Source organism: Pristis pectinata, chromosome 25 (assembly GCF_009764475.1).
Source record: "Pristis pectinata isolate sPriPec2 chromosome 25, sPriPec2.1.pri, whole genome shotgun sequence".
NCBI classification, from domain to species: Eukaryota; Metazoa; Chordata; class Chondrichthyes; order Rhinopristiformes; family Pristidae; genus Pristis; species Pristis pectinata.
Genome location: NC_067429.1, coordinates 3,949,578 through 3,976,586, shown reverse-complemented (window position 1 = coordinate 3,976,586; position 27,009 = coordinate 3,949,578). Strand labels below are relative to the sequence as shown.

At 38.3% G+C, this 27,009-nt stretch overlaps 1 protein-coding gene across 2 annotated transcripts in view; it reads left to right on the top strand.

Moving 5' to 3' along the window:
* kpnb1 (karyopherin (importin) beta 1) overlaps positions 1–27,009 on the top strand; it is a 35,759-nt gene extending 8,750 nt beyond the window's left edge. For both annotated transcript variants that reach the window (XM_052038905.1, XM_052038904.1), the window contains 20 exons: positions 1,921–2,103; positions 6,160–6,360; positions 7,726–7,878; positions 8,693–8,752; positions 8,843–8,932; positions 9,506–9,616; positions 10,659–10,760; positions 12,662–12,886; positions 13,637–13,828; positions 14,696–14,826; positions 15,147–15,294; positions 16,063–16,134; positions 16,545–16,689; positions 19,631–19,713; positions 21,301–21,408; positions 21,634–21,777; positions 21,898–22,003; positions 22,088–22,202; positions 22,887–23,048; positions 25,052–27,009. In XM_052038905.1, the coding sequence (XP_051894865.1) occupies positions 1,921–2,103; positions 6,160–6,360; positions 7,726–7,878; positions 8,693–8,752; positions 8,843–8,932; positions 9,506–9,616; positions 10,659–10,760; positions 12,662–12,886; positions 13,637–13,828; positions 14,696–14,826; positions 15,147–15,294; positions 16,063–16,134; positions 16,545–16,689; positions 19,631–19,713; positions 21,301–21,408; positions 21,634–21,777; positions 21,898–22,003; positions 22,088–22,202; positions 22,887–23,048; position 25,052 (2,532 nt within the window). In that variant the 3' untranslated portion in view covers positions 25,053–27,009. The remainder of the gene's footprint in view (positions 1–1,920; positions 2,104–6,159; positions 6,361–7,725; positions 7,879–8,692; positions 8,753–8,842; positions 8,933–9,505; positions 9,617–10,658; positions 10,761–12,661; positions 12,887–13,636; positions 13,829–14,695; positions 14,827–15,146; positions 15,295–16,062; positions 16,135–16,544; positions 16,690–19,630; positions 19,714–21,300; positions 21,409–21,633; positions 21,778–21,897; positions 22,004–22,087; positions 22,203–22,886; positions 23,049–25,051) is intronic.

Genomic DNA, 27,009 nt, shown 5'->3' with positions numbered 1-27,009 from the left:
CAAATCAGTGTTTATAAAGTTCAGATTTGCTTTATACAATTTTCATCTTTTAATAAAGGTAAGTATTGTTGGTTTGTCTAGATTTGCAGCCTTCAGGTACTCGTTTATGTGCACCCCAGGTGTGTCTCTTCATCCATTCCCTTAATGGATAGCATGTGGTACTTTGTGAAGCACATTAATGAATCAGTTGAATTTTGCAACAATTCAAGTATTTATTTTTACTTGTGCTTAAATGCAAATTGCCCAATTAGTGGGGTTTGTATTGCACTTGTGTTACAATACCAATCTGATGGTGACCACCATTGAGCTACCAAATGCTTCAAGTTGTGTTCATTAAGGTCTTTTTTTTTAATCTACCAAATTAATGCATTGAAGTCCCATTACCGGTCTAGGTAATGGTTACAAGAATTTATTTTATAGTGCTAACTTGTAGAATTTGAGTTAGGATCTCACTGAAGTACATTTAGCATGTGAACCATTATAGCATCCAGGCTTTGCCTCTCTCAAAACTGATAATAAACCAAATTCAATCTCTGACATATGTTGTGAAATTTGTTGTTTTGTGGCAGCAGTACAGTGCAAAACAAAGACTAAAGATTACTGTAAACTACAAAAAACATAGTGCAACGAAAAAGGACTAACGAGGTAGTGTTCACGGACTGGATTGTTCAGAAGTCTTATGGCGGATGGGAAGAAGCTGTCCCTGAATCGTTGGGTGTAGGTCTTCAGTCTCCTGTACCACTTCCCCTATGGTAGTAACCTGAAGAGGGTATGTCCTGGGTGGTGAGGATCCTTGATGATGGATGCCGCCACCTTGCGGCACTGCCTCTTAAAGATCTCCTCGATGGTGGGGAGGGTTGTGCCTATGATGGAGCTGGCTGAGTCTACAACCCTCTGCAGCCTTTTTTGATCCTACACATTGGAGTCTCCATACCAGGTGGTGATGCAACCAGCCAGAATGCTCTCCACTGTATATCTGCAGAAATTTGCAAGAGTCTTTGGTGACATACCTCAAACTTCTAATGAAGTAGAGCTGCTGGTGTGCCTCCTTCGTGATTGCATAAATGTGTTGGGCCCAGGATAGACCCCTCAGATGTTGACACCCAGGAACTTGAAGTTGCTTGCCCTTTCCACTGCTGACCCCTCAATGAAGATTGCTTGCACATCTTGCTGTATTTGCGCAGTGATGCAAGGACATAGTACCCTTGTTGTAAGATAGAATAATACTGCTCTGGCAGTTTGTTTTGTTGCATTCCAGCACTTTTTTATAGTTATGCACTAAGAGGTGAACTGTAAAAGTCAGGGATGTTATGGTCTACTGTGCTGGAAAACTTGAGTTACAGTAGGATACATCTCCAGATGGATCAACCTTATTCATTGGATACTAACTATTGGACGGTGGTCACTGCTTTAATATTCACTCGTATTCTCGTCAGGTATTTGGGATATGTTTTGCATTATTTAGTTTTTAAGATGGACTAATCCTAGCAGTATTGGGGTTATACAGTGGCCTGTGAGCTCTTAAACATAAAGTGGCAATGTCTTATCTATCTTTTGTGTTTATCAGACATTGTTGGCAGCTAAGATTATCACTCATCCTATTAATATTCTTGTCAAGGTGCCAGGAGCTACTTGGGCATATCTATCAAATCCAGAAAAGTTACTACTATCTGTGTATAACATATTCTAACTAATATCTTGAGAGCTGGATCTGTATCTGGTTTCTGACATGAATGTGTGTGTGTTCTGGTTGTCATTGTCATCTGGTTATCCTAGGCACCTGTTTACTGTCTACCTTAATTCAGTGGCATTGTACATAATGTCTTAAAGGCAAAAAAAAACTCTTAAATCACAATTGTAGGAAATAATGGAAGTTATGACTACTGAAGTAATATTTCCCATTTCTCAATCTTGTTGCAGCCTACCTTCTTGGTGGAACTCTCAAAGGTACTAGCAAACCCAGGAAACAGTCAAGTTGCTCGAATTGCAGCTGGTCTACAAATCAAGAATTCATTAACCTCTAAGGACCTTGATGTCAAGACGCAGTATCAGCAAAGGTGGCTGGCAATTGACAGCAATGCTCGTCGAGAAATCAAAACCTTCGTAAGTTAGGGAAGCTATGATAACTGTTACATAAATTTTACTGTATGTGATTTCTTCTGAGAGCAGATAGGTTAAGAAGGGAAAGCAGATGCTAGCCCAAACATTTTGGGGGGAAAATAAAAGCATTATGGCCAAGGAAAAAGACCATAGTACATCATGGAATAGGCCCTTCTGCCCACAATGTTGTGCCGATCTAACTAAATTAGTAATCAAATACCCAACTAAACTAACCTCTTGCCTAAATATCCATATCCTTGCATTTCCTGCACGTTCACGTGCCTATCTAAGAGCCTTTTGATTGCCATCATATTTGCCTCCACCACTACCCCAGGCAGTTCATTCCAGGTACCCACTGCTCTGTGTAAAAGAGAAAACAGCCTAACCAGATTTTTATAAAGCTGCAGCATAACTTCCTGATTCTTGAACTCAATGCCTCAACTAATAAAGGCAAGCATGCCATATGCTGCCTTTACCACCCTATCAACCTATGTAGCCACCTTCAGGGAGCTATGAACTTGGATCCCAAGATCCCTCTGCTCATCAACATTTAAGGGTCTTGCCATTAACAGTCTACTGTCTCTTTACATTTCATCTCTCAAGGTGCAACACTTCACATTTTGGCTGAGTTAATCTCCATCTGCCATTTCTCCACTCATATCTGCAATTGATCTACATCCCGCTGTATCCTTTACCAGTCTTCTACGCTATCCACAACACCACCAATCTTCATATCATCTACAAACTTACATTTTCATCCAGGTCATTTATATACATCACAAACAGCAGAGGTCTCAGTACAGATCCCTGCAGAACACCACTAGTCACAGACCTCCAGTTAGAATAAATTCCATTGACCACTATGCTCCGTCTTCTGTGGGCATGCCAACTCTGAATCCAAGTAACCAACTCACCATGGATCCCATGCATCTTATGTTCTGGGTGAGCCTCCCATGAGGAACCTTGTCAAACGCCTTACAACATCCACAGCTTTACTTCATCAATCACCCTTGTCACCCCAAAAAAAACTCTTTATCAAGTTAGTAAGACACAACTTGCCCTGCTGAATGTCCCTAATTAGGCCATGGTTTTCCAGATGCTCAAATCCAAACTCGAAGAATCCTTTACAGTAACTTCCCTACCCCTGACGTGAGACTCACTGGTCTCTAGTTTCCAGGATTATCCCTGTTTTCCTCCTTGAATAATGGGAAAACATTAGCTACTTGCCAGTCTTCTGGGACCTTGCCTGTGGCTAGAGAGGACATGAAGATCCCATCAGGCCCTGGGGCATCCACCTTAATGCTCTTTAAGAACCCCAACACTACCTCCTTTATCTTGAAGTGCCCTAGCTTATTAGCATGCTCCACATTGATCTCACTATCTTCCATGTCCTTTTGGCAAATACTGATGCAAAGTACTCATTAAGGACCTCACTCAAATCTTCTGTTTCCAACCACGTTCCTTCCTTCATCCTTGAGTGGTCCTACCTTCTCTCTAGTTTTGCTCTTGATGTGTGTATATATAGAATGCCTGGGGATTCTTTTTAATCCTACTTGTCAAGGACTTTTCATGGCCCCTCCTGGCTTTCCTAATTCCCTCCTTGGGTTCTTTTCTGGCTTCTGAAGGGCTCTGTTTGATCCTAGTTCCTAAACTTAACATACATTTCCTTTTCCTTGACTAAATTCGCCACCTCTCTTGACATCAGAGGTTCCTTTACCCTGCATCCTTGTCCTTCTTTACTGGAACATGCCTGTCCTGTACTCTGTGCAGTTGGTCTTTAAACAGCCGCGCCCACCCCACCCCCCCCCCATGTCAGATGTGGACTTGCCCAAAAACAGCTGTTCCTAATTAACTCTTCCTAGTTCCTGCCTAATGCTCCGGTAATTTACCCTGCTCCAGTTAAATGCTCTCCTGCAAGGTCCATACTTATCCTTGTCTATAGCTATCTTAAAACTTAGTTGTGATCACTGTTCCCTAACTGTTCTCCCACGGAAAGGTTGGTCACCTGACCAGGCTCATTACCCAACACCAGGTCCAGTACGGCCCCTCCTCTCATTGGATTATTGACTTGAGAACCCCTCCTGGATACGCCTAAGAAATTCTAAACCTCTTGCACTAAGGAGGTTCCAGTTTATATTAGGGAAGCCCCCCATGACAACAACCCTATTAGTTTGACACATTTCCCTAATCTGCCTGCATATGTTCCTCAATGTCCTATTTTGGGTGGGGGTGGGGTGCAGTATAATCCCATCAGTGATCGCAACTTTCTTATTTTTGAGTTCTACCCATGTAGGCTCAGTGGATGAGCCCTGCATTATGTCCCCTCTGAGTGCAGCTGTGATATTGTCCCTGATTAGTAGTGCAACTCCTCCCCCCACCCCACCCTTTTTGTTTACCTCTATCTTTTCTAAAAGATTGAAACCCTGGAACATTAAGCACCCATTCCTGTCCCTCTCTACCAAGTCTCTGTAATGGCCACAACACAAGTTTTCGCATCCCTTAACATTCCAGGACTTTTGGGATTTAAAATATTCTTGTCAGTGCAATTTTTCATTGCATTGAAATCCGGTGTGTCCAACTGGACTGACATTTTAGACCATAAGACATAGGAGCAAAATTAGGCCGTTTGGCCCATTGAGTCTGCTCCATTTTACGTGTGCATGACTAGTTGTTCAAGTACTGTTTTACAGATGTGTGCAAATAGTTTAGGAAAAATTTTTTCCATGTTAATGTTGATATAAATGAATTGAAATTCTTCGCTATTACATGCTGAGTGAAAGTTTTCTTGATGGTTTTACATTGTAAATTTTTTTCTTGCATTGATTAATATTCATGCAGGTTATATTGCTTGTGTGTATTTTAATGGAGCATAATTTTTTAAATTTTCCAAATGAAGGATTCATGCAGGCAAATTTGGTTCAGTGTGAGTATTTGTTTGCTGTTGCATTGTTATTTAGAGGGAAATCTTGGGGTCAAATTCCTTGACTTTCAAGTCCCAAGTTTTAAAATGGTGGAAGAGATTTTAGTTGGTGCCTAGTTAGAGCATGTGGATATTAGCCTTTGGAAGTAGCAGTGTTAAGTGATCATTGAAGGTGAAGTTCTCGTGGGATTTTCTACATTTGTTCATTATGCAAGTCTGGCCTGGTATTTTAGGGTGCATCTTGATTTATTTTACCAGCAGCTGTACAAAAAATGAGACTTTACACATGCATTGGCACCAGTGAAACAAATTCCAAAAGATGCCAAAGACCTTTGGGGGGGGGGGGGGGGTGCTGTAAGAGCTAATTGTTTGCAGTGTAATGCAAAATTTCTTTTGGATATCTGAGCAAGAAAAACAAACCAATTGTGTGCTTTGTAATAAGAATTTGCATCTGAAACACATTTGTTCTCCCCAGAGATGTTGTCATGCTGTGCTTTTTTGATGTAGAGTGGTAGCAGTGTAATTTACCTGAGTTTCAAGTACTACATTAGGAAAGAAAGCAACTATTCTTCAATATAATTCAGTGTTTATGATCTCTGTTGTGGGACGTTGAACTCTATAAAATGAAAAATGGTTGAATATTGGTTTAAATTGCATAGTTTGCTGCATACAATGGCTACACTATCACTTTAAGATTTTTATCGTGCTGTTCCCAGGTGGCAAATCTAATCTGGATTCTGTGTAGTTTGTGGTTTTACAGGCTCTTGGTTCCATCCAAGCTTTGCAATATGTGGCTATATTTTGAATATTAACCCTTTAATGATGTAGATGTTGTCTTTAAGGCTTATTTTAGTGTTGCGTTTCACTTTCTATTTTGACGAATATTTCTGGTTTCAATTTTCTTTCCAGCTCTTGTGATTTACCTAAGTAGCGATTCACTAGGAAGAAGTCGCTCTTTCAGTTTGGGGCTGTGGAGGGATCATTTATGCCATTATATTCTTAGTCAATGGTATTTTTCTAAAAAAGGAATTTAATTTTTTTTGCAAGTCTATTGGGTACTTGTTCTTTAAGTTCTGGTTATTTGTTTTTGAAGAACTAAAGTTCATTTCATTTTTAACTTTTCTAAACTCTTCCCACAGGTCTTGCAAACTCTGGGAACAGAGACCTACAGGCCCAGCTCTGCATCTCAGTGTGTTGCTGGAATTGCATGTGCAGAGATCCCTGTTGTTCAATGGCCTGAGCTCATTCCTCATCTTGTTGCAAATGTGACAAACCCGAATAGCACCGAACATATGAAAGAGGCAACTTTGGAAGCCATTGGTTACATATGCCAGGATATAGTGAGTATTTATTTTGTATTGCATTTCACAAATATGATGGTGCCTGTGTAGCTCAGCTTTGTGCTATCTACATTTGTTGTAAGCATTTTCATTTTGTATGAATGGTGGCACAAGAATCTTTGAGCTGTGTAGTTTTAATGGGCTTAAAGGCCAATGGAGTGCATGGAGGTTTTCGTGCAGCTGGGCCTAGATAATCAGGCATGGGATTAAGTAGTAACACGAGTTGCAGACAATAATGATCCCCAACAAGTGTGTTACTGTTTACCTTGTAGTCCATGTTACCTTCAACACAACCCTTACCATAAACCTCCTTGGAGGTGTCACTAGTGAACAAACTCAACCACACCAGCCACACACTGGCTATGTTAGCAGGTCAGAGGCTGTAAATTTAAGTGACTCTCTTTCTCCTTTGACTTTTTGTATCTTAATGTCATCCAAGGTAGATTACTTGATTGGCATTCTGCCCACCACAGCACCTTAAGTATTTTCCCAACTACAGACTTTAAGCTAACTGGCCTATAGTTGCCTGCCTTTTGCCTACATTTTTTTTAAACAGTGGCGTGACATTTGCTGTCTTCCATTTTGCCGGGACCTGTCGAGAGAATTTTTGTAAATTATCACAAATTCCTCTACTACAGTTTCTTTCAGTACCCTGGGATGCATCCCATCAGGACCAAGGGACTTGTCTACCTTTTAGGCCCACTAGTTTGCTCATCACTACCTCTTTAGTGACAGCGATTGTATCGAGGTCCTTGCCTCCCATTGCATCCATAACATCTTTGTCATGTTAGACCTGTCCTCTGCTGTGAACACCGACACAAAATAGTCATTCGAGGCCTCGGTCATTTCCACATTACCCAATATTCCCCCATCTCATCTTCCAAGGGACCTATGTTCACTTTAGCCATCCTTTTCTATCTGTTTTTATATTTTGTGCTAGTTTACTTTCATACTGTCTTCCCTTTCCTTATTGCTTGCGTAGTGGTTCTTTGTTGCTTTTTAAAGTTCTCCCAATCTTCCAGTTTCCCACTACTCTTGCTGACTTGTATGAGTTTTTAGGTTGAATGCTGCCTTTTATTTCCTTGGTTATCAAAGGCTGGCTCTCTCCACACTTTCCTTGCTTTTAACTGGAATATACTTCTGTTGAGCACTATGAAAAATCTTTGAAAGTCTTCCACTGTCCCACCATATAGCCTGTGTTTCTAGTCTACACTAGCCAACAACTCCCTCATCCCATTGTAGTCTCCTTTGTTTAGGCATAATACACTGGTTTTAGATCAAACTATTACACCCTCCATTTGTATGAGATTAGGGTTTCCCCTATTGTGGGCCAGGAAATGCTAAGCAACTGTTGGGCTTTTTCAGGACCCTGAACAACTACAGGACAAATCGAATGAAATCCTTACTGCAATTATTCAAGGAATGCGTAAGGAGGAGCCCAGCAACAACGTAAAGTTAGCTGCAACAAATGCACTGCTCAACTCCTTGGAATTCACCAAAGCTAACTTTGACAAAGAGGTAAGAGGTTATTTTTAATGCTGTGAAGATAGCAGCTGTTCATCAGCATCCCAGTCATACAAGAATGTGTGATTTGATCACGAACTAGCAAATGTCTCAAAATGAAGTATTCATCTAAATGTTTGGGCATCTGCGAATGCAACTATTCAATATCCCCAATTCCTTCCTTTTTTCCATTAAATAATGTTCTTCAATAGCTGGCCTCAAGTCTGTGATGAGAAATCATGCACCACGCTGCTCTTCTGATGAAATTCAACAAATTAAAGCTGAGACTTGTTGCCTATGTTTTGAAGTAAGGTTTTATGCTGACCAAAATGAGGTTGTGATTTTCTTTAAAACCTTGATCTTTATGGTAGTATAACACAGGACTTGAATGAGTGCTGAGTGAGGACCAAGTATTCCCCCAAATTAACAAACATTTGAATGAATTGGGAAGAGGGTAAAGAATAAATCTAAATTTAGTAATTTTATTTACCTCTCCAAATAAAGATGTGTGCACTATTTTTAATGAAGGGACAGGCTTATTTTGTAAAACTGTTTCAGGAATGATAGTTTTTCTTCATTCCATTGTGATTATTAAGTTACTGACTTCTATACATGTTGATTTTTGTAGTTGGCAGGCAAAGTACAAGAGGACTGAAACCAGTGTTGCACCTTTCATTTCCACAAAAATTCTGAATGCAGTCAAGTGTCATTTGCTCCAAGTTCACTAACAAAATTTCTTTACCAAGTATTGCTTTACATTAACCTACTTTGAAGATCATGGCTGAAGATTTTGTGCATCTTTGCAGACATTTGTTTTTCTCTTTTACAGTCTGAGAGGCACTTTATTATGCAAGTAGTTTGTGAAGCAACTCAGTGTCCTGATACAAGGGTAAGTATTACTGCCTTAAATTCAGTGAAATGCTAAAGGTTCAGAAAGCAAATATATTGACTCGGTGAATTTGATGCTTCAATCTAATAGGTGAGAGTGGCTGCCTTGCAAAACTTGGTGAAGATCATGTCTCTATATTACCAATATATGGAAACTTATATGGGTCCTGCTCTCTTTGCTGTAAGTATAAGTTGTATTTCAGATTTAGTTTTGCCCTGTTTGAAAATGTAGTTTATTAAATAGGGTACCTGTGATAATCAGGGACCCTTGGGACTTTAGTGCAGGACTGGCAGATTTTCCAGGCCAGTTTTCAAATGTCACCGATACTAAAGATTCCAATCATTTAAAAATTAGTAGGCTTGGCTGCTTATGTACATGGATTCATTTACAGTAAAATTCCAATAATTGTCCATCCACTCGTTAGAAACCTGGCTCACTGGGACTCCAGTTCCCACAAATGCTTTAAGCTTACCAGGGCCCCGTTTCCCACATTCCCTTTAAAATATCCTGGTTCACTGAAAAATTTATTGTATTATCTGCAGCATCTTACAAGTGAATTAAACTTGGGTTGAGGTATTAATAGGAGTAACATTCAATACAAGTTATCACCATGTTACAGAGGGGCTGCTCTCCTAGAAAACTGTATTTGTTCAGCGCACAATTGAAAATGTTTGTGTCATCTCTTTGCTAGTATTGCCAGTAAGTGTATTTCTTTTAACATTTTCCTTTTTAATTCAAAAATAAACCCTCAAGATTACTATTGAAGCTATGAAGAGTGATATTGATGAAGTAGCCCTACAAGGAATAGAATTCTGGTCTAATGTCTGTGATGAGGAAATGGATCTGGCTATTGAAGCTTCTGAGGTATGTTTTTTTTTAATGTTACAAAAGATGTGTTAGATTTAATTGTTTCTGCCTGTGTACTTTGTTCTAAGTCTTTCCTCTGTGTGTCCAGAGGCATGAAATGATTGCAAAATGCTAAAAAAGCTGTTAGGAGAGATGTTAAGCCAGATCCCATTTAAATTCAGTTGGATGTAAAAATTCCTGTGGCACTATTTGTAAATTGGAAGGGGGTGGTCTCCTGTCTCCCAACAAAATGCTAATCCCTTGCCCGGTATTCAAACAAATTTGGTCAATTTATTTGTGGGCAGTTGGAATACTGAATTTCACTATTCCAACTTTCCCATATTGCTGTAGCTATTGTGAAGAACTTTCCTTAGCTGTAAAGTATTTTGAGATATGCTGTGGTTGTTAAGAGCTGTATCCTTTCAATTTGTCCTCTTGAAAATTTTTCCTTATCCCTGGGACATTCTCACATAGGAATATTAAAACAACAATTGGTCAGAGCAGATATCAATTTTCAAACATGAACTCTATTCCCTTCAGGTTGAGTTCCTCCTTTGGCTTTTCCACATGCTTACTGACATTGACCTATGTTGTGATATGGAAAAGTAGTATACAGAAGCAGTAATGCTTAATGGTAACAAATTTATGTAGTCACTGAAAACTGGTCATGGAATATGTTGACAGTATTTTGTAGCATAGACTTCATGAATGCCTGATCAGTTTTGGGTTATTGATCCTAATAACCACAAAGTGAGCTTATTTTTGCACAATGAGTGGCAAATTTTTGATGTGTTAAGATGAAAGTTGTGGATTTGTGACTTCAGATATGTAAAACAACACGGCAGCTTTTGCTGGCAGGACAAATGGTTCTCTGCACTACACTGCACTGAAATGGCAGTTGATAGTTATGCTCAAACAAAGCTGAGTCTTTATTTTCCCTGTATAAGAGTGAAGGCTTTTTTTGGTTCAGCATTGGATACATGAGGTTAGTTGAGAATTAAGTTTAGTTTATTGTATTTTCTTTGAGTAATTTGTATCAATTTTATTTTTTTTTACACAGGCAGCAGAACAGGGAAGGCCTCCTGAGCATACAAGTAAATTCTATGCAAAAGGGGCACTACAGTATTTGGTACCTATTCTAACGCAGACATTGACTAAACAGGTAATTCTAAGATAATTAAGATGAACTTTCAATATCTGATTTTATGCTGGTTGTTGTTTTCTTTTGAACTAGAATTTGATATGAGTTAATTGCTATTTTTGACATGCATGGAATTGCTTTTTTTTATGTTGCACTTCACAGCTGTCAGTTGATCATGTGCACTAACTTGTATATTCTTCCGAGGAAGAGCTTTGTATAACTTCGTGTGCATCATTAAGACTAAGAACTGTAATTGCTGTACATTTAAGATCACATTGAATGCCTGTTTGGGAGGTGAGGTGGCCCCTTGAGTTAAAAGCTATTCTGTAATATCAGCAATTTTTCCATGTTGGAAATTTTGTTTTGTATTTCAGTGTGACAAGTATGTAAAAGACACTAGTTCCATTTTCTTTGAATAACGGTATTCTATTTGTGGTCAGTAGCCTATTGTTTGGTTTGAAGGGTCAGATAATGTTTTATTTAACAAAAACTATGGTCGTAACTAAGAAACACAGAAATCTTCACTGAATATAGTGAGAATTGTCCAAGCTGCAATCAGCTGTAGATTTTGTTAATAGTAAGGTTGCTCATCTTTATAAGCAAGGAGCATACTTTTGCTTCTCTGCCAAAGGAGTGTTTTTTCTTCCCTTCCTCACTATATCTAAAGTATAATATGACTGGAATATAATGTGTATTTCATCCTAATTGGAACCATTCCTGACAGCCAAAGTCAGCTAATTATTTCCTTTCCCTCTGATTTTAATTGGTCTTCAGGCTATAAAGATCTGTTTGGGGTATCATAAGGTTGTAAATGGTATATAAATGCAAGTTTTTCAATTTGCTGTAGGTGACATTAGTGTACACTTGTTAATTGGTTTTAGATCAGAATGCTGACTGCTTCCCATCGAATCCAGTTTGCATTTGTGTATGCTTATTACAAATGTCAAATATCTTAGTCACTGGTAGATACTTCTGACTAGTGGAGAGTGATTCGAAGCTGGCCAGTGGAAAAACTGCTATCCTTGAAAGATAAAGAAAATATCAGTTTAAAAAGAGCTAAACTTGTCAAGTTGCCCCAAATTTTGTTTCTCAAATGTCCTTGTTCCCTTTATTACCAAATTAACATTTGTTACCTTAAAGTGCAGTTTGTAACAAGCTCCAGAAACTGAACTGTCTAGTTCCTTTGCCCATTGATGTTAGATGAGGGGGTTGCTTCCTGGCAAATGTGTGGACACATGCTACAGCATTTAGTATTTCCAGCAAAACCGGTCATTCATAGTTATCCTGGACTTTGTAACACCTGGATCCCTGCAAACTGCAGATCTGTAAAGAGCTTTTGTTGAAGATTGTACATATCCTCGTGTGTTTCCATGTATACTATTAATGGCTTATAGCTCCATGGTCAAATTTAATTTGGTATGGTGTTAATTAGTGCATATATCTGAAAAGTAATAACTTCATTATTCTTGTTTGTTGTGGACTTCCAGCTGCTTGTCCATGTCTCCCACTGTCACCCTGTATGAAAATACAACTTCTGACAAATAATGATCTTCCTTCCAGCACGATTGAATGCAGAACAAGTAAATTGGGTTTAGGTAAATTTTAAGCATGAAAGTGATAGTAGCTTCAGATTTGAATCATCAGATTTATTATCACTGACATATGACATGAAACTTGTTGTTTTGCGGTAGCAGTTCAGTGCAAGATAAAAATCTATAAATTACAAAAAAAAATGTTCATGGGTTTCCTCAGGTTTCCTGATTGGAACCAACTTGATCAAGTTACTATCATTTTATTTTTCACTTCATTATAGGCACTACTGAAAAAAATCTAATTACTTATTCAAAAGCTCTATGATCGATTAATGCAGACCAGGTGTATTGCTATAGTGCATTTTCTTAATTTTATTCTTTCTCTTTTAGGATGAAAATGACGATGATGATGATTGGAATCCATGCAAAGCTGCTGGTGTTTGTCTCATGTTACTTGCAACCTGTTGCGAGGATGATATTGTCCCACATATACTTCCATTTATTAAGGAACACATCAAAAATCCGGACTGGAGGTACAGAGATGCAGCAGTGATGGCATTTGGTTCTATTCTGGAAGGACCTGAACCCAATCAACTTAAACCACTTGTGATACAGGTAACATGCATCCGACTGCAATTGCATTTTCAGTCATAGAAATCTCAAGTACTGTGCTTTGAAACTTAGTTATAAAACTTGGATATTAATGCATTTGCTCTCAATTTTCAATAAGATTTGTCTGTTGGACTGCGTAAGTTAGGTTTGTGGAGAGCAGATTGGGCTATAATAAAGTGAACAATTTAATCAGATGACTGGGGTAAATCTTTTGTTGCAGTAAAGATGTGAGTGATTTAAATTGTTACTCAATTTCGGTACTGCAAGCTCGTTTTTTGTTTTTGTTGATGGATCTTTCTCAAACAGGTGTAAAGGCAGTCTCATTTTTTAGTCTGACCGGTTTAAGTACACTTGCATTCATTTTAGTGCTTTGGGCTGAATTTTATTTTTTGACAGATCATCAATTCAGATTTGGGAATCAATATCATGGATTATCTTCTCCCACTGCAGCATGTGATTGTTTTGGTAGGGAAATTGTCTACTGGAGTTGGCTTTAAGTAGGGAGCGAAGCCTGTGGTGTTGCTAGCAAATATGACTTAGACTTTGAAACAGTGGCTGCATTTGACGTGGGATATTTTAAAATTAATTACTGAAGTTGGCAAAATGGTATTGCATGTGTCTTCACAGCAGTGATAATTTACTCCAGTGACTTCAGACTGGATGAAGTTGCCAAAAGTAAATACTTGGCTAGTTTAGTCACTATTTTTGAAATATCCTTTATGTCACTATATACAAATTCATTTTTGATTGAAGGCAATGCCCACGCTGATTGAGCTAATGAAAGATCCTAGTGTTGTGGTTCGGGATACTACAGCCTGGACTGTGGGACGAATTTGTGAGTTGCTTCCTGAGGCTGCCATCAATGACATGTACCTGGCTCCATTACTACAGTGTCTTATTGAAGGTTTGGGAGCTGAACCTAGAGTGGCTTCTAATGTTTGTTGGGTAAGTTGCATGTTAATTTGGAAAGTGTTGTGAAAATTATGTAAAGTTTATTCAGCTTCTGATATCATTTTCAAACTTAAATTTACTTGTAGTTTTCATATTAACTATGGTTTTGATTGTTTTAGGCCATTCACCTGATTGCATTCTATTAGTTGTGCAAAAGGACATCACGGACAAATGTAGATATAAAGCTCTATCCGTCAGCTGTGTTCACTTCCATTGTCTCCATATTTAGTTATTTCTAATAAGCTAGAAAGAGGATCTACAATGAGGCTGTATATTTTTCTACAATCACCAATCATGAGTTGGGCCTTTCTCAGTGCCAATTCTAAACATTCACTTTGTGAGGAGATTAATCTACAAGATTTTGTAAGGTAGAGCTGTTTGTGGTTAAGTACAGTTTAAATTTGCAGTGTTCCATTATTTGCATATATCATTTTATGCCCCAGCTATGTTTGAGAAAGCACTGTTTGCATGTGGATATTATGGGGAAATCCATGAGTGCAGGTGTTGAATGACACTAAGCTGGCTGTGCTTTAGCAGCCCTGGATGGTCATAGGGCTACCATTGGTTCTATCTATAGTTTCAGTTGATGAATGGCCAAGATACAACCAATAACTCCAAAAGCCCTGTCATGGAGTACTTGTGGGAATGATAATTGGGTATTGAGGTAATGATCAAAGACTGAACTGTAGAGATGGTACATTTTGAAAATTTTATTGGTTATTTCATTCTTCTAGATGTAGCAATATAATCTTCCCTCCCTAGCAAGATTTATCTAGGTATAACTGTTGCAATTAAACATTTTAGTCACCTTTTTAACAAGCATTTAAAGTCTTCTAAATGTGTTATGGCCTCTTTCCACAGGCATTCTCCAGTTTAGCAGAAGCTGCTTATGAAGCTGCAGATGTAGCAGATGATCAGGAAGAGCCTGCAACCTATTGCTTGTCGTCATCATTTGAATTGATAGTACAAAAACTGTTGGAAACTACTGATAGGTAGGAGATCTGTCCTTGATATATTATTCACCAACTAGTTGGTTTGAATTTGTAACAAATGAGTAATTTATCACTTGTGATTGTTTTGTGTAGTAACAAAATCCACTAGAAGATTCGCTGAAAATCTTAATTAAGGTTTGTACTTTGCAGTGGCCTCATACTCGACAATGGAAGTTAACAATTTTGTGGGTTATTGTAGGGACTTTTTGTTTAACCGTCTTTTAATCCGGTACCTTAATTGTTCATGTGAGGGACTAAAACACTGTTCCTGTTTTATCTAATAGTGGTGTACATCTATAACCAAGTTTAATTCTCTTTAGGCCTGATGGACATCAAAATAACTTGAGGAGTGCTGCATATGAGGCATTGATGGAGATAGTCAAGAATAGTGCCAAGGATTGCTATCCAGCTGTGCAGAAAACAACTCTGGTTATCATGGAAAGGCTACAACAAGTATTACAAATGGAGGTATGTATATTAATGCATATGTGGTGACTAAGACCTACTTTCATTTGTTTTCTCAATTCCCACTTAAAAATTGAGCCACATTTTATGATGGTGTTGGTAAATGGAATGTATTGCGAGTAGGGTTGTGACACATGAACAGCCCATGAAGGTGTGTGTACCATTCCTGTCAGTCATACTCGTGTCCAATTTTAATTTTCAAGGATTAAATATAATGTAGAGCAAACCTTATTTAAAGGCTTGTCAAAGCCTATAGATGGTGCTGGCAGAATAACTAACAACAGAAAATTGTGTATTTAGTTACGTGCTTCTATTTTGCTGTTTAATTTGTCTGGCTTCAAGTTCTTCTACATCCTTTCATAGGCAGAGTGATGATTGTATTATAGGTGCAATCCTATATCTTCCCATTTAACAAACTTGCACCTATCACCTAAAATGACATAACACCAACGTAAACATCAGTATGCAGTGCAATTAAAGGCAACTGATCAAATGCAATGGCTCATCCATCAGCAGCCATACCTGGAAACCAAAACTCTGGTATGCAGGTGTTGCCATAGCCAGCATATATTGACCATCCTCACCTTCTTGGAGAAGTTGGTGGTCCTGTTGGTAGAGTTCCACCAATTAGGCTCAATCCAAGAATGATTTGGGATCCTAATCACTGGTGACAATGACCTGCTTCACACTACCCCTTTTACCTTGAATTTTGATGAATGTTATTGAACTGTTTATAAAGTTGTTGCTGATTTTTAGTTTCGTTCCTTTCAGTCTCACATTCAAAGTACCTCGGACAGAATTCAGTACAATGATCTTCAATCTCTCTTGTGTGCGACTCTACAGGTAACTATTGTCCTATATACTCCATATAATTATGCTTTTACTCTTTGCTACTATTCTGTGCTTCATGTTCCCATGCTTGAAATTTTGGTGCCAAACATGGTATCTTGACCTGCTGTATTGCCATCAACATTACATTTTTAAATTGGCTTATTGAAGTGTGCCAAAAGAAACCAGCTGATGCAGAATATTCATCCAGATGAATTGCAAAGCAAATCTTTGATCATGTGAAATTACAGAATAACCTTTTGTTTTTAAATTTGCTCCTTCAAACACCATTTCTGATGACAAGTTCATGCACCACACAGAAACATGATGGTGATAATGAATTTATCTGATGCAGTGTGAAATTATTTTTTTTAATTAGTAATGTTATTATTTCCTCCTTATAAAGTTTTCTTTCTGGCCTTTAGAATGTCCTAAGAAAGGTCCAGCATCAGGATGCACTGCAGATTTCGGATGTGGTGATGGCTTCATTGCTAAGGATGTTCCAGAGCACTGCTGGCTCTGGGGGTGTGCAGGAAGATGCCCTCATGGCTGTTAGCACCCTTGTTGAAGGTATGTCTTATTTAAAGGAGTGAGGAAAAAATGTATAGGTTTTCAGACTATCTTCATCTACCATCAGTAATTTAAACTTGTTTAAATAAGATGATTCATGATAGTGATTGCTTTGTCTACTTGGATAATGAATAAAATCAAGATTTTTTTCCCCATCTTTTTCCAGTTTACAGCTTGTTTATATCCTGTTGACCCCAAATGTCCTGAGGCATCTACTTTTGTGTAAATTAGAGAGCAAACTTGAATACCATACGAACTTGGATACCCCCACAACACACAAACACCCTGTCACTAATATTGATAGTTAAATAATTGATGGCGAAGTTCTAATCTTTGGGCCAGTCCACTAGTTCTGTATTTCCAGCCTAAACAAAAAAGACCCATTTATTTTGACTCTTCTAGGTGATGACCAGTCTCCAATCCATAATAACACTTGCAATAAAGGAAGAGGGTAGCTTCGGTGTTTGTTTTAATATTGCCAGTTTATTCATTTTCTCCTTTTTGGTTCATTAGTACTCTGCTACTAGTTCCGGATGAAGTCTCAGAATGATGGTCCATCACAAGCTATTGCTGCTTTGTTCAAATTTTTAATTTCACATTTTCCTTGACCACCTATTGTTGCCCACATGTAGTTCATCTTTCCCATTTAATGTCTCTCTGGATTAAATTTCTACTAAGTGTAATAATTAAATGGCTGCTTAAATATCTGTCAATGCTCATCTTACTAGCCTTTTTAGCTTGCTTTCCCAGTCCAGTCCAGTCCAGACAACTATTCCTTCATTTAATTGGAGGGCACTAGCTTTGGACCCAAGGTGTCTGCCCTCAAACTCTATCTGGAGTTCAGCCTTATTAATGATCACTACTTTGTCGAGCATCCTTAATGAGATCTCTTATCCTACCTATTACACATGACCAAATATAAAGTGGCCTTTTCCAAATTAAGTTCCATAACAAGTTGCTCTAAGAAATTATCCCTGATGCACTACATAAATTCTGTCCTGGTGCACAAATCCCACTGTTCCTTATTTCCACCCAAACTGTTTCCAATCATTATCCACAGCTTCTATATCACTACTCCTGTGCTGATACCTTTGATTAAGAATGCTAAACCACCACCTTTCCCTTTTTGTATATTCATTTGGAAAATTGAATTTTGTGGAATGTTGAGTTCCCAGTACTAGTAATCCTGCCACCATGTTTCTGTAATAGCTATCAAAATTATTTCTTTGTGTTGCCAACTCATCTATCTTTTTAATAATGTGTATTTGGTTGCAGCCATAAGCTCTGACTTGACAATTTGTTGCTCAGTTCTAACTTCTGTTACACACTTTTGTTTACTGCCCCTTCCTGTTGAGTTCTTGATTTTCATTCACCACTTCACTACCCTGAAACCGCTGCCTTCTCCATTTGTTCTCCCATACCAATGTTTGAGCCAAGCATTTCTCATTTGCTCTCTGCTAGTTAACACATTGCTTGGGTGAGAATTCTGAGGTTATTACCTCCCGTGGGTGCTCAGTTCCTCACCAGCCCAGAAGGGATGTCCTTACTCCTGACAAAGGCAATACAGCCTTTGGACTTGCTGTAGAGAAGTATGTTCCCCTATCTATGCTATCCCCTACAATTACCACACTACTCTCCCCCCCCCCCCCCCCACTGTGGCCTAGAAACTATTGCATGTTTTCTCCGCAATCCACATCCTCTTCCAAATGTGGAGCAAGATCCTCCTTTTAAAGGAAGGGGCTGAGATGACAAGCAATCCTCTGGATCCCTCTACTTTCCTTCCATCTTTGCAGTCACACACTCCTGTCCCTGATCTTGGATTAAATTTGAAATAATCTAAAGGGTGTGACTGCATTCTAGAACAGAATACAGGTAACACACTCCCTCCCCTGATGTGTTGCAGTATTTGTAACTTCAATTCTAGCTCCAGCTTTGAGCTGGTATTCTTTGAGCAGCCAGCACTTGCTACAAATGTGTTCATTGTGAAGTATAGTGTAGTCTGTTTGCCCAGCTGTCTGTCCTCAATTAGAATAATTATTTTAATTGTACACTCTAGCTATACTAAGTTCCCTTAATTTAAATCTATTAATCAGAAGAGACTGGGTAAATGCCTCCCAATAATTTACCTGCTGCCTTGTAACATCACACTTAGTACAAACTGCCAGGAACAGATTGTAAGTAGGCCTTTCTCCCTGCTGTCTACTCGCTGGGCTTTGTCTCACTGTTTTCCCTCACACTACACTTGCCAGGCCTGTCCGAAGGTTACAGCTGTGGCTAATTCTTCTGCTCAGGTGTCAAGGGTCTATTTTTCCTTTGGTGTGCTTTGTATAATTCCATTCCCTACATGTATCTTTTTTAAAAATACACTCTATATAAAAGAAATTTATTATTCACATTGAAATATGGAACAATCATTAATTTGTTTTAATGGGCAACATAGTGGTGGTGCAATTGTCTCACAGCAAATGACCTCTGCTGCTGTCTTTGGAATTTGTATGTTTTCCCTATGACTACCTGGATTTTCCCTCTGCTCTAGCTGCTTCCCCTACGTCCCATAGGGATACTGGTTTGAGGTTAATTGACCACTAAGTTGTCCCTCGTGTAAGTGGGTGGCAGGAGAATTGGTGTCTGCTACTGGCAATGTGTGGAAGGAGTTGCAGGAAAAATCAGTGGGCTTCTCTGAGCAGGTGTACAATATTTGAAATCAAGTGCATCTATTTTCTATTCATGGGGAGCAAAGGAAGTGCTCTAATACCATTTATTGAGCTCTTGTGCAAAATTATTTGATTATTACTGTTAACTTCAGTAAATTTGTTATCTACAGAAGTACAGAAATGTAGGAAATCTGAATGTTAACAGTGCCGAGATGTTTTGACTAAAATATTGCTGCCTATTTCCAAGCTGTAGAAAATTATGCATTTAAACCTTCATTTTTTTTTAGTGTTGGGTTCAGAGTTTTTGAAGTACATGGATGCCTTTAAACCATATCTAGGGATTGGACTGAAGAATTATGCAGAGTATCAGGTAGGAACTTGATGCCTTTTTGCATTGGGGTGATATTTGTTAGGCTATAAGGGGGGAAAAAAACAAACTAAAACCAGAAAGTGAATTTTTTTTTAAGCTTGAAGTTGGGTAATAAGATTACATTGAATATGCAACAGGCATAGACTATACCACCATTCTTGATCCACTTGAGGCACCAGTCTTCTAAACCTATTAACATAATCTTTTCCCCATGTTTATCCAGCTTCCCCTTGTCTGTATCCATACTGCTCACTCCAACTTGTGGTACAGGTTGAAACACTCTAGCCTGGCACCCTTGGAACCTGACTGGTGCAGGATCACAAAATCCAGACTACAAAAATTGCCCCCAGTCGTCATCTGAGTAGGAGAACTGTGTTCTAGTATAGACACTCCCCAGGACATGCAAGGGTTCTGAGAACTTTCCATAACCCAAAGCTTACATAGGTCAGAAACACCATCAGTTGATATTGCAATGGTTGTACTGGTAAATTAATTAGCTACAGATTAGTACAGTTTATTTAACTTTAGATCTTAATTTTTTTGTATAGATCTGTGCTGCAGATTCAAAATATGCCTGAGTATCAAACTGTAGGAGGTTTGATATTCCCCTTTCTCTTATTGGATAATATTTGCCCATTCTCATTAATGTCCTCTAAATATTTTTAGAACATTCTCTGCCCTATCAAAACCTTTCATAATTGTAAATTCCCTGTTCACCCAAATATTTTCATTTTTAAATAAAAATTATTTTTGATTCCAGGTGTTGTACCTAAGTTGTGAACAGCAATTGTCCCAGTACTGATCCTTGAAGAACATCACTATCCATCACCTTAATTCATTTCCTACCATTAATATTGATTTCACTGGTCTATAGGTGGTTGGACATGTTCTATCCCTACAGAGGTTTTATATTAGCCATCTGACAGTCAGTCGTCTGACTCTACCTCCTACTAGGAAGTATTATATCTCTTCTATCTCTTTTGATTTTGTAGATGCAATCCATCTGGACCATGGATTTTATTCTGAATTTGATTAGCTGACTTTATGTATCCCCTTTTACTACTTTGCATTCATTTTGTTACTCATTGTCAATATGGTCTATCACCCTCACAAATACCAATGCAAATTAATGATTTTTGAAGAGTTTAAATGATAATTGCTAGGATTAAGACTATTGGAATACTTAGAAACTTAGAAACTTGATGGTAGTGAACCTCTTATCTGTCCTAAAGAGTGGTCAAGGCTAGATGGTTACAAATATTTAATGCAACTATGCATAAATATTTGAAAGGTTAACATTTAAGGGCTGTGGGATATGGTACAGGAGGAGTTGAAGCCAGTGTAGATCGGCATGATCATATTGAATGGTGGAGCAGACATCAGGGGCCTGGTAGCCTCCTTGTGCTCCAATTTTCTTGTGGAATATTGTCAGTGGTGCTGGCAGAAGTGGATTTCATTACTTATGAAATTAGCAGTACTGTCTAATTTGCTCTAATTGATTGCTAAGGCAAACAATTATTGAATAGGATCTGACTTGCCAAAGTTGTAAACTCAGTGTTTTGAAACTTATGGCTATTTTTGTTGAAGGTTTGTCTTGCAGCAGTAGGCTTGGTTGGTGACTTGTGCAGAGCACTGCAATCTAACATGCTGCCTTTCTGTGATGAAATGATGCAACTCTTACTGGAGAATCTGGGGGTAAGTTTATATATTTTAAATCTTCTACATCCTTCTACTTTTTACAGTTACAACTTAACTCTTAGCAATGTCAAAATGCTGTCTATGGAATCCAATTAGTAAATGAAAGGACTTTACCTGAAGGTTACTGATGTACATGTATTTTAAATATGTGGTTTGAGCATTACTTTAAAATGGTTTTGAATTGTTTAGCAATAGATATAAATCTCTTCTTATCCTTTTCAGAATGAAAATGTTCACCGGTCTGTTAAGCCACAGATTTTATCTGTGTTTGGGGATATTGCCCTTGCTATTGCAGGAGAATTTAAGAAATATCTAGATATTGTCCTGGACACCCTTCAGCAGGCTTCCCAGGCCCAGGTAGACAAAGTAAGTCCAGCATGGGCATTTTGAAGCCCTCTTCTAATTCTGCCTGAAAGATGCATTTAGCTTGTACCTTTTTGCATGGCGTTCTGGGCAAGTGTGGTAAAATTCTAATTCATTTTTTAGACGGATTATGATATGGTGGATTACCTGAATGAACTAAGAGAAGGTTGTCTGGAGGCGTATACTGGCATTATTCAGGGTCTGAAGGGTGACCAAGAGAATGTACATCGTAAGTTTAATTATATAGTATGATTACATCAGTAATTAAATTCAAAAGTTTTTAGCTTTAATAAACAAATTTTCTTTCTTGTAGCTGACGTCATGTTGGTACAACCAAGAGTAGAATTCATTCTTTCCTTTATTGATCACATTGCACGAGATGAAGATCATACTGATGGAGTAGTAGCTTGTGCTGCAGGACTGATAGGGTAAGTGTGCTGATAAGGATATAAATGTATGATTTAGTAAACCTGTAACTAGTAACGATTCATATTTGTACTTTAATTGCTATTTATCTCTGTCAAGGGATGTTTTCCAGATAAGTTAATGGATTCATTCACACTTTCTAAATCTGTACTCTGATTACAAATTGTATTTTGTGGTTTATGCCTTTTTTAAAATGGTCTGTCTGTCAGTTATACAGCGCAGAAACAGACCTTTCAGCCCAACTGGTCCTTCCCAACCAAGATGCCTCATCCAAGCTAGTCCCATTTGCCAGTGTTTGGCCCGTAACCTTCTCAACCTTTCCATGTACCTGTCCAACTGCTTTTTAAAAGTTGTTATTGTACCAGCCTCAACCACTTCCTCTGGCAGTTGATTCCACATAGATACCACCCTATTTTTATTTTAAAAAACTGCTCAATTCCTCATGTTTCCCCTCACAAACCTATGCCCTCTAGTTCTTGATTCCTCAACTCGGGGGGGGGGGGGGGGCGGGTAGAAGAGAGACTGAGTGCATTCTCCCTATCTATGCCCCTTGTGATTTTATACTCCAAGATCAATACATTTCTATAAGGTCAGCAATTTTCTGAAGAGATTCAAAACGTAATTGTTTAAAGATCAATTTTTGTAATATTAGTGATTTATACATTAATTTCTTTGATTATTTTTAGAGATTTGTGTACAGCATTTGGGAAGGATGTACTGAAACTAGTTGAAGCCAGGCCTATGATTCATGAACTTTTGACTGAAGGAAGACGATCAAAAACAAACAAAACTAAAACTTTGGCCACATGGGCTACTAAAGAGCTTCGAAAACTGAAAAATCAAGCTTGGTAAGATGTGTGATGTGTATTGTATTGAAGGATGTTATTTTATCAAGCACCTCTAACCAATTGAAATGCATGTCTGGTAGAAAGTAAAGTTCTACTTGCATAGTTTCTTCAGGGTTCTTTATTACAATCCATGACAAATTGTGAAATACTTTTTTCCAGGCATGGAATGGTGATTAGAAATGTATTTAAATACAAGCACTGCTAAGAAGTTCCACAGTGAACATTGTCTTGTTCTGAAGATCTGAAGCCATTTATGCATGGTCTTGGAACTAACTCACTCTGCACAGAATATTCTGTTTTATACTTGTAATATGTTGAAGTCAAGACTGGCATTCTGTACTTCTGGTTAATCCCTTAGCAGGATGAGGTGTTTCCATAAACTGGGCTTAGAGATTCCTAGATACAAAATCTTTGCAGTATGTTTCAATTTTTATTTTTTTTCCTTAGCCATCTCTTTTGGGCTTGACAGGTGGCTGTGAACTTCTGTAGTTTCATCATTGAGCTTTTGTACTTTCCAATGAAAGCTAAGTGTTTTCAGCTCACTACATGATAGGAAGTTGCTGCTTTTGAAGAACTTGCTACATTTGAAATATGATTTACTTATAGTAAATCAAAAATTGTATTCTTTAAACTTCAAAGATGAACAATTTGTAAATTGCTGCAATGAAGAGTATCCTTTTTAAATCTCAAACCGAGGTCAGATGTGGTTTGTGGTGCATGATTCCATCACAGATGAGAAAAACAAGATGAACCAAGAATGTAGCCCAATTAAGAGGAACACTTAAAGGTAGATTTTTCATTGTTATGGTATGGGAGGTTTCATGGGTAAGGAAATGCAAAATTGTTGATAAAATGGAGTTGTCATGGAATTAGGAATAGTTTTAGAAATTTAAGTTTACTGGATAGGACGAGTCTGAAGAATGGACAGATGATGTGCATTGGCCTAATGAATTGCATAAATTTGGGTATTGGCTGCAAGGACTAGAGTTTCTGTTTTGGTGACATGAAACCTAGCCAATAAACAGTGTCGTAATTGGAAACAGTTCTCAGCTATTGAACCTTTCTGTCAGTACAATTTTGAAGGAAAAACAATTGTAGCTTTCTGAGCATGGTAGTAGCTTGGAGATGTTTAAGACAATATTCTGAATTGGATTGCTCAAATATAAAATGAACTATGATCATGAATGTAATGTGCAGCAAAATTACTTCTGGATTATTGCAGCATTTCCATTGATCAGTTGAAAGTAATGCTCTCAGGGTTCTGGTTTGGAAAATCAATGGAAATGGTGTAAATATGAGCTGTCTGTAACCACTGTCTGCATCTCTCCTGTTGCCAGTCACTTCACCTCCCCCCTCCCACACTATCACAGATCACTCTGCTTCCTCCACCTCCAGGAGAATTCCAAGTGCAAACTGGAGGAACAGCACCTCATATTTTCTGTCTTGGAACCTTGCAGCATAACAACAGCATGAACATTGAATATTTTAAGTAATCCCCACACCTACCCTCAACCATGCCTCATTTTCCTAGCCTAGGTTTCTTCTACCCACCTTTCCTCCTTTGACCCATCCCCTGGTGGATCTGTTCTTTCCCCCACCCCTGCCTGTCACTATCTCTTACCTGCATCTACCTATCACCACCTTGTGCCCACCCTGCTGAGTTCCTCCAGCATCTGCAGACCTTTTGTTTCTCAAATATGAGCAATTATGGATACCCTGGGAGGAGGGTAGATTGAAGATGAATGTAAAATGGCATGGGGAGACTTGAGATCTTGGTTTACACAGTGGGTCAGCTGAGCAACAGTTGCAGTTTTCCTGTCTTCTGCTAGAAACTGCTCTGGGTGGAATAGAATTTGGGATTTACCAAAGTTCTTGGCATCAAGAATTAGTGCTTTAGTTTTTTAATTAAACAATTGATCACTTTCAAATTTGTTGGGTGGTTTGACAACTATAAGTTTTGTTAACTTTTCTGGTTAAATTTCAGCCATGTTCTTCCATTACAGATTTCTGACAGCAATGGGATAAGGAAGACACCTGAGACCCCACTGGAATTCTCAAATCTTTGGAACAGAAGTGAGGAGTGTGCAAGGATGTTGAATGTTTGAGAATGTGCGAATGAGTGAGTGAGGTTTGCATCACACCACCTGATCCAGCAGTATCCAGGACTGAACGCCGAAACAAAGGCCAATGTAACCTGCAACAAGAACGAGAAGTCCCCTTCTGTCAAACAACGGGAGTGTTTTAAGAAAATTAATTCCAAAAGGATTATGAACATTGCTGCTGGGAGGAAAATTGGATCCTCTGCCTGGCTGATGTAATCGTACTACGTGGAAATTCGTGCATGAATAATGAGGTTGAGGTTCTTGGTCAGGGATGAGTGTGTGTGAGTGAGAAGGCATACACTTTCTCTACTTCAGATTCATTACAATTTACTTAAAGTGGTTAGCATTTGCATTAAAGAGTTGAATCTACTGAAGCAGCACAAAAAGAATTGAATGAGAGTTACTCTTATTGGGAAACACTGATGAATGCTCAGAGCTTCCTTGTGCGAAGCTTTCAGTTAGTCTTCAGCCTAGTTTAAGGAGATGGTATCCCCTTTTTAAATAGCTTGCATTGGCTATATTTTAAACCATTGAATCAGATCCACGCAACATGCCATTTAACCTATTCCAACTATTTTTGAAAATATCCATATAGTTTCTCTAAAATACAACAGATTTTGTATAGACCTTTAGAAAAGGTGGCCTATTTTTAGCAGTGTTACTGCCATTTGCTTTGGAAAAATAGATGCATTGTGTTCTACAAGAAGGCTGGGATAGACAAATAAATGGTGTGTTTAGGTGTTCTTTTTCCATACCTCTAAATTCAGTGCATGTAGGCTAACAAAGGGATTGTGGTCAAGCAAATGTGGTGGCTGGGGACACAATTTGAAATAGCCCTATAAAATAATTAGGTGTGATCAGGATGGCAATTATAAACCCTCTGTATCTTGTCACCATTGTCACACCACCATCTTTGCCGACCAGATGTTTTTGAATTGATGGCGATTTGGCCGCATTTAGGCTGAGGGCTTGTCGCTTTTTCTTCACATCATGAAGGATACTATCTCTTTAAAAGAAAAAAAAGCCTTTCTTTCCCCTGTATAAAGAGAAATAAAACTGTGAAAAGTGTAAATGATGCAGAGGGATTTGAAAAGGTTAAAGAAATCAAAATGGAAATGCATCATGCCCTAATCTGCCGGATAGCACTTTGGAATCCCTTCCCCTCCACAATTTGTACTGTAGCAGCTGAAACAACAGAGTGCCAAAGATTTATTAATTGTATTCAGGTCATGCTTTGGATTTCTAAAGAGCTTGGAGGAAAAACAAATCAAATTTCATATTGAAAGTAGGCATATAAAATGCCATTCAAACTGCTTGGTGATCTATCTGCTTTTATTTGATTAGGAAAATAAAAACAAAATTGTGGTATTGATGTCTCGCTGCACTTGGTATCAGACATTAACTAAACAGGACACACTTGTAAACAAAGTGGCATATTTTTTCCAACTAAGTCTGAATTTAAAAAGTGTCAAAACATTCCCCAGCACAACTTGTACTTAGTTTTACATTATGTGATCGCTGAAATAAGTACTTGTTCCACACAATAATGTAATCCAACTGAAACAGGGTATTGGATATGTGCCTTAGTGTCAGAGGTTAATGCAATTTGGTGGAGTTATTCATACCACTTCAGTGTAGGCTGAGAAGAGAGGCACCATGTATTTACACTGGCAAAAGGGTGTTTTATCCAGTTAATAATTGCATACTGGGAAAGGTCTGGGCCTTTTCATGCCTTTATTTTGTACTTTGGAGATCGTACTGATGGGGAATTCTGATCATTCCTCAGTGCTACCTGTTGCTGTCCTGTGGGCTTTCAGCTGTAGAAAACAGGATAATAAAGTACACTGAGAAATAGTAAA